General features: G+C 40.3%; 1 protein-coding gene across 1 annotated transcript in view; it reads left to right on the forward strand.

Annotated features, from left to right (window-relative positions):
• The window catches only part of L2HGDH (L-2-hydroxyglutarate dehydrogenase), a 78,546-nt gene extending 70,646 nt beyond the window's left edge, over window positions 1-7,900 (forward strand). The window contains exons 10-11 of the mRNA XM_011999757.1: window positions 6,241-6,453; window positions 7,347-7,900. Coding sequence (XP_011855147.1) covers window positions 6,241-6,436 — 196 coding nt within the window. The 3' untranslated portion in view covers window positions 6,437-6,453; window positions 7,347-7,900. The remainder of the gene's footprint in view (window positions 1-6,240; window positions 6,454-7,346) is intronic.
• The last annotated feature ends 370 nt before the right edge of the window (window positions 7,901-8,270 follow it).

The raw sequence follows: 8,270 nt of genomic DNA on the forward strand, positions 1-8,270 counted from the left end.
ATCTCCTGACCTCGTGATCCGCCCATCTCGGCCTCCCAAAGTGCTGGGATTACAGGCTTGAGCCACCGCGCCCGGCCTGTGCAGAAGCTTTTTAACTTGATATGATCCCATTCAGGACCATATTGTTTAATTTCTATGTGTTTATATAGTTTCCAAAATTCCTCTTGTGATTGATTTGTAGTTTTATTCCATTGTGGTCAGAGAAGATGCTTGATATTATTCCAAATTTTTTGAATGTTTTAAGACTTGTTTTATGACCTAACATATGGTCTATCCCTGAGAGTGATCCATGTGCTGAGGAGAAAAATGTGTATTCTGCAGCCATTGGATGAAATGTTCTGTAAATATCAATTAGGTCTATTTGTTCTGTAGTGTAGATTAAGTCTGACATTTCTTTGTCGAGGTTCTGTCTGGGAGATCTGTCCAACACTGAAAGTGGGGTGTTGAAATCTCCAGCAATTACTATATTGGGGTCTATCTCTTTAGCTGTAATAATATTTGCTTTATATAGCTGGGTACTCCAGTGTTGGGTGCATATATATTTGCAATCGTTATGTCCTCTTGCTGAATTGACTCCTTTATCATTATATTATAATCTTCTTTGTCTCTTCTTACAGTTTTTGTCTTGCAATCTATTTTGTCTGATATCAGTATAGCTATTCTAGCTATTCCTGCTCTTTTTTCATTTCCATTGTTATGAAGTATCTTTTTCTATCCCTTTATTTTTAATCTGTGTATATCTTTATAGGTGAGGTGTGTTTCTTTTAGGCAACAGATCATTGGGTCTTGTTTTTTCATTCATTCAGCTACTCTATGTCTTTTGAGTGCAGAGTTTAGTCTATTTACTTTCAGTGTTATTATTGATAAGTAAGGACTTACTCCTGCCATTTTGTTGTTTGTTTTCTGGTGGCTTTACAGTCTTCAATTCCTTCTTTGCTTTCTTCCTATCTTCCTTTTAATGAAGGTGATTTTTCTCTGATGGTATGCTTTAATTTCTTTCTATTTATTTAATTTTTTGGTATCCATTGTATGTTTTTCTATTTGAGGTTACCATGAGGCTTGCAAATACTATCTTATAACCCACTATTTTAAACTGATGACAACTTAATACTGATTGCATATGCAAACAAACACACAGAAAGAAAACTAATAAAAACTCTACACTTTAACTTTGTTCCTTAGCTTTTAAATTTTTTGTTGTTTCACTGTCCATGTCTTGAAAAGTTGTTGTAGTTATTTTATTTGATTGATTCATCATTTAGTCTTTCTATGTAAGATGAGAAGTTTACACACCACAATTACAGTGTTATACTATCCTGTGTTTTTTTGTGTGCTTGCTGTTACCAGGAAGTTTTGTACCTTTATATGATTTCTTCTTGCTCATTAACATCCTTTTCTTTCAGACTGAAGAACTCTTTTTAGTATTTCTTGTAGGACATATCTAGTGTTGATGAAATCCCTCAGCTATTGTTTGGGAAAGTATTTCTCCTTCACGCTTCAAAGATATTTTCACTGGATATACTATTTTAGAGTAAAAGCATTTTTTCCTTCAGCACTGTAAACATGTCATGCCACTCTCTCTTGATCTGTAAGGTTTCCACTGAAAAGTCTGCTGCCAGACGTATTGGAGTGCCATTGTATATTATTTGTTTCTTTTTTCTTGCTGCTTTTAGAATTCTTTCTTTATCCTTGACCTTTGGGAGTTTGATTATTAAATGGCTTGAGGTAGTCTTCTCTGGATTAAATATACTTGGGGTTCTATAATCTTCTTGTACTCAAATGTTGATATCTTTTTCTAGGTTTGGGAAGTTCTCTGTTATAATCCCTTTGAATAAACTTTTTACCGCTATATGTTTCTGTACTTCCTCTTTTAGGCCAATGACTCTTAGATTTACCCTTTTGAGAATGGTTTCTAGATCTTGTGGGCATGCTTCATTGTTTTTTATTCTTTTTTCTTTTGTCTCATCTGACTATGTATTTTCAGATAGCCTGTCTTTCAGCTCACAAATTCTTCTGCCTGATCAGTTCTGCTATTGAGACTCTGATACATTCGTCAGCATGTCAGTTGCATTTTTCATTTCTAGAATTTGTTTCTTTTTAATTATTTCAATCCCTTTGTTAAATTCATCTGAAAGAATTATGAATTCCTTTTGTATTGTCTTGAATTTCTTTGAGTTTCTTCAAAACAGCTATTTTGAATTATCTGTCAGAAAGGTCATATATCTCTGTTTCTCCAGGATTGGTCTCTGGTGCTTTATTTAGTTTATCTGAGGAGGTTATACATTCCTGGATGGTGTTGATGCTAGTAGATGTTCTTTGGTGTCTGGGCATTGAAGAGTTGGGTACTCGTTGTAGTCTTCACAGTCTGAGCTTGTTTATGCCTGTCCTTCTTGGGAATGCTTTCCAGGTAGTCAAAGGAACTTGGGTCACAAGCCCAATAACACTGTGTTTTTTGTAGACATGTAGAGGTACCACCTTAGTGGTCTTGGATAAGATCCAGAAGAATTCTCTGGATCACCATGCAGAGACTCTTGTTCTTTTCCCTTACTTCCTCCCAAATAAATGGAGTCTCTTTCTCTCTGTGCTAAACCCCCTGGAACTGGGGTTATGGTGATGCAAGCACTCCTGTGGCCACCACCACTGGGAGTGCACTGGGTCAGACCTGAAGCCAGCCCAGCACTGGCTTTTGCCCAGGGCCCTTCCCTTCAGGGCAGTAAGCTTCCTCAGGCCCCAGGCATGTCCAGAGATGCTGTCGGGAAGCCAGAGATTAGGGTCAAATATCTTAGTAGTTTACCTGATGTTCTGTTCTACTATGGATAACTACCACTCACACCACAATACAAAGTTCTTCTCACTCTTCCCTCCCCTTTCCACAGGCAGAGGGGCCACTCCCTGTGGCTGCCACCACCTTTGGTCCACAGGGTTTCTGCCAGGCCACCACCAATATTCACTTAAAGCCCAAGGGCTCTTCCATCAGCTTGTGGTGAAAGCTGCCTGGCCTGGGACTTACCCTTCAGGGCAGTGGGCTCCCTCTGGCCCAGGGTAGTTCTAGAAATGCTGTTCAAGAGTGTAGGCCTGGGCTGGACGCGGTGGCTCACGCCTGTAATCCCAACACTTTGGAAGGCCAAGATGGGCGGATCACCTAAGGTCAGGAGTTCGAGACCAGTCTGGCCAACATGGTGAAATCCCATCTCTACTAAAAATACAAAAATTAGCTGGGTGTGGTGGAGTGTGCTTGTAATCCCAGCTACTTGGAAGGCTGAAGCAGGAGAATCACTTGAACCCAGGAGGTAGACGTTGCGGTGAACTGAGGTCACACCACTTCACTCCAGCCTGGGCGACCGAGTGAGACTCCATCTCAAACAACAACAACAACAAAAAAAACAAAAAACAAAAAAAAAGAGTGTAAGCCTTGACTTGGGGACCCCAAGAACCTGCTTGTTGCTCTACCTCACTGTGGCTGAGCTGGTACCTAAGGTGTAAGACAAAGTCCCCTTTACTTTTCTCTCTGCTTTTCTCAAATAGAAGGAGTCTTTCACTGTAGCCACCACAGCTGGGAATGTGCTGGGTCACACCTGAAACCAGCACATCTCAGAGTCTCATCCAAGGCCCATGACACACTCCTTGGTTATCACTGCTGGTTATTCAGGGCCCAAGGGCTCTTTAGTCAGCAGGTGATGTATCCTGCGAGGACTGGGTTTTTCCCTCCAAAGCAGTAGGTTCCCTTTTGGCCCAGGGTAGGTATAGAAATGCTGTTCAGGAGCAGCTGGGCGCAGTGGCTCACGCCTGTAATCCCAGCACTTTGGGAGGCCAAGGCGGGTGGATCACGAGGTCAGGAGATCAAGGCCATCCTGGCTAACATGGTGAAACCCTGTCTCTACTAAAAATACAAAAAAAAAATTAGCTGGGCGTGATGGCAGGCGCCTGTAGTCCCAGCTACTCAGGAGGCTAAGGCAGGAGAATGGCGTGAACCCAGGAGGTGAACCCACTGCACTCCAGCCTGGGTGACAGAGCGAGATGCTGTCTCGAAAAAAGAAAAGAAATGTTGTTCAGGACCTAGGGCCTATAATGCGGGCCTCACAACTCTGCCCAGTGCCGTATCCTACTGTGGCTGAGCTGGAATCCAAGATGTAAGACAGTCCTTTTTACTCTTTGCTCTTTGCTCCTTAAGCAGAAGAAAGGAGTCACTTCTATTGCAGCTGCCTTGGTTTGGGGCATGGGTGATGCAAGCACTCCTTTAGCTATGCCAGCTGGTATCTCCCTAGATCACATGCTACCCTAGTCCAATTACTATAAGCCCAGCCTAGTGCTAGTAGCCTAGGAATTGGAGTCCTTGTGCCCCAGACTGTCTTTCAAGTTTAGGACCCCAGAGTATTTCAGCCCATGGTGGTGAGGCTTGCAGGGAAACTCAAGTTCTGGCCACTGGGATGAATGCTTTCTGTCTAGCTAGGGCGGGTCCAAATGCTCCCTCCATGTGCTGGCGCTGGCTGAGCCCAGCACGGCTTTATTCTCCACTGTGACAGGGCAGCACTAAATTCAATGTAAAGGCTCCCAGCCACTGTGCCCTCCCTTTCCCAAGTGCATAGGTTCTCTCTCCACACCGCATGGCCACTGCTGGGGGGTGAGGAAGGGGTGGCATTGGTGATGCAAGACCATCTTTTCTGCCCTCCTCAATGCCTCTTTCAATGATATGAAGTCAAAACTAGCCACTGTGATTGCTTACCTGGTTTTTGGTTCTTGTGATGGTGCTTTGCTGTGTGCAGATAGTTAAAAATTTGATGTTCTAACAGGGGAACCAATGTTTGTAGGCTTCTGTTCCACCATCTTGCTCCGCCTGCTCCCATATCTGATTCTTACTCGGAAATTCTTACAGCTGAAAAATCTCCTGTCCAGATTCCCTGCAGGATTCTATAGGGAAGATCACTTATCTTTATCATACAACCTTTCACTCTTATTGTTATAATTCTTATTTACCTCTCTAAGAATGAGTAGTATAGCTCTGTGATTTCAGGCAAGTTACTTAATCTCTCTTTGTTTCTTTGCTGTTAAATATAAACTGTGTCAGTTGTTTTGAGGATTAATGAGGTAATTCCTAGCACAGAGTAAGCACTTACTAAATAATAGCTATTACTATTATCTCTCTTCAGCCAGCTGAAGTCTTAGAGGGCAGTGCCCTCATAGTGTTCTTTGCATCTTCTGCAAGTACTTGCTGGTGTGTATAAGATAGAATTTTTCACACTGGGCTTCCTTGGACAAGTTTCATAAGAGGTGCTTTTTTGTAGTTCAAAAACATTGGATTCAAATTTCATTTGTAAATTTTAACTGTTTTAAAAAACAACAAAAATCTGTGAGCTCAAATGTTATAAAATAGAATTTTAAGTAATAAAGACTATCAGTGTCTTTACAGTTGTTCACACCTATAATCCTGGCATTTTGGGAGGCTACGGTGGGAGGATCACTTGAGGCCAGGAGTTTGAGACCAGCCTGGGTGACATAGTGAGACCTCGTCTCTACAAAAAAAAAAAAATTTAATTAGCCAGGCGAGGTTGTGTACACAACCTGAGCAACAGATCAACACTCTATCTCAATTAAAAAAAAAAAATTCTCATTTTATTAATATGCTGCTAAATTATTTCATTTTTATGCTTTTCCTATCATCTTTTTAAATTGAAGATGATCCTGATATTGAAGAGTAAACTGTTAAAAACAAACTGCAAAACAAGAACTTGTTGCCATTTGCAAATATTTCTGTCCATAAATTTTAATCGTGTGAATTTTAAAAATACAAAAATAAGTAGAATAGGATACAGGAATGCAACTGACACATAACCTTTGCTTTCATTGATTTGTATTACTCAGATGAGGCTCGTTGTAGCCATTGATTGATTTTTATAATAAATTCATTCTATAAATTTAAATAAAAATATACCTGTTCTAGTTAAGTGTGGAATTACCTACTACCTTTGGAAAGAGGAGACATTGATAAGTAACTTACTTGTTTTTATGTATTTCTTTGATGAGCATTTATTATACTATTGTTATATAATAGGTTTTAGGCTCTAAGTTAACAATATAGGTTTGACAGGCTACAACTGACAGCCTTTGGTTAAACATAAGCTCATTAGGTTTCCATGTAATTGTGCATTTAGAAGAATATTGCTTTAAGACTCTTTGGAAACACTGACGTGTAAAGTATCCTATGTCTTTGAGTCAGCTGACTCCCATCTTTCACTTTTGCAGGGGCCCAGCTGGAGTAAGAGCCCAAGCCCTGGATAGAGATGGAAATCTGGTAGAAGATTTTGTATTTGATGCAGGAGTTGGGAATATTGGAAATCGTGTTCTTCATGTGAGAAATGCACCTTCCCCTGCTGCTACTTCTTCCCTTGCAATTTCTGGAATGATTGCAGATGAAGTACAACAAAGATTTGAATTGTAAATAATGAAAGGAGCTAGGTATGCACTGTAATCTCCATGTCAGCAACAAGAATGTACTAATTGCATTCTTTAATTTAAAAAATGGTTTTTAAAATTTCATTTTTAGGTCAAAGATAACCACTGAATTGTTAAAATGATATAACATAGAAATAATAATTTTCTACAAAAATTAGCTGGGCATGGTGGCACATGCCTGTAATCCCAGCTACTCGAGAGGCTGAGGCAGGAGAATCACTTGAACCAAGGAGGCAGAGGTTGCAGTGAGCTGGCCCTCCAGCCTGGGTGACAGAGCAAGAGAAAACATAATAATAATTTTCAAAATGTTAGGCTTGGGACCGTGGCCAGCACTTTGAGAGGCCAAGGCAGGTAGATTGTAGCCTAGGAGTTTGAGACCAGCCTGGGCAACATGGCAAAACGCTGTTTCTACAAAATAGCTGGGTGTGGTGCCTCTGTAGTTCCAGCTACATAGTAGGCTGAGGTGAGAGGATCACTTGAACCCAGGAGGTCCAGGCTTCAGTGAGCTATGTTCATGACACTGCATTCCAGGCTGGATGATAGAGCAAGATCTTGTCTCAAAAAAAAAAAAAAAAAAAATCCAGCCTCAGCAACATGGTGAATGAAACCCCATCTCTACAAAAAATACAAAAATTAGCTGGGCATGATGGTGTGTGCCTGTAGTCCCAGCTACTTGAGGGGCTGAGGCAGGAGGATCACTTGAGCCTGGGAGGTCAAGGCTACCGTGAGGTGTGTTCGTGCCACTATACCTCAGCCTGGGCAACAAAGTCAGTCCCTGACTCAAAAAATAAAAACAACAACAAAATATAAATTCCATGCTTATTTACTTTGTGAATAAAGAGGGAAGATACAGTTTTATCTGTCCTGAATCCCTGACTTTTTTTTTTTTTTTTTAGATGGAGTTTCACTCTTGTTGCCCAGGCTTGAGTGCAATGGTGAAATCTTGGCTCACTGCAACCACTGCCTCCCAGGTTCAAGCGATTCTCCTACCTCAGCCTCCTGAGTAGCTGGGATTACAGGTGCCCACCACCATGCCTGGCTAATTTTTTTGTATTTTTAGTAAAGATGGGGTTTTGCCATGTTGGCCAGGGTGGACTTGAATTCCTGACCTTAGGTGATCCACCCGCCTCAGCCTCAAAGTGCTGGGATTACAGGTGTGAGCCACTGCACCCAGCCCTGAATCCCTGACTTTGTTAATGACCTGTCCTTACCAACTATGACCTAGAGAAGATTTAGCTTTTCAAGAATTTTGGAGAACGATGGCATAAAAATGGGTTATTTCCTTAAATCAGTTTTTTAGCATTATACTACCTAAGCTCGTTTGGTCTCTCACAGACAAGGAAATACATCATATTGTAGGTTGCATTCTTTTAATTTCGAAGAGTCACAAAACTCACATTATTTAGAGCAACAATATTTGTATTTAGAAATTAAAAATTCATGATTTCAAGAAAATACATAAAATTTACATTTTTGAGTAGTTTGAATAAGTTTCTATCTTAGTTATAATATTTGTCAGAAATAACAAAACAAACTCAAAACCTTTATTATTTTCAGTCTCTTTATAACTGATGTGGTATGGTATCATTATGAAATGTAAACAGTGGTACACTGAGTAGTTGTCTTGCTCTTCAGTCTCTGTGGCTGAGAACTGAAATAACTTAGAAGAGATAGATTTTTATGAGAGCAGTTTTAGAATCCTGACACTGATGTATAGAACTCTAATTTTAAGTTTATTTATATATTATATCTCTGATCTTTAGTCACACTAAGACTCTCAAAATGTTGGCCAAGATTGCTAATGATTCATACCTACTTGA

Source organism: Mandrillus leucophaeus, unplaced genomic scaffold (genome assembly GCF_000951045.1).
Source record: "Mandrillus leucophaeus isolate KB7577 unplaced genomic scaffold, Mleu.le_1.0 Scaffold60, whole genome shotgun sequence".
Taxonomy (NCBI): domain Eukaryota; kingdom Metazoa; phylum Chordata; class Mammalia; order Primates; family Cercopithecidae; genus Mandrillus; species Mandrillus leucophaeus.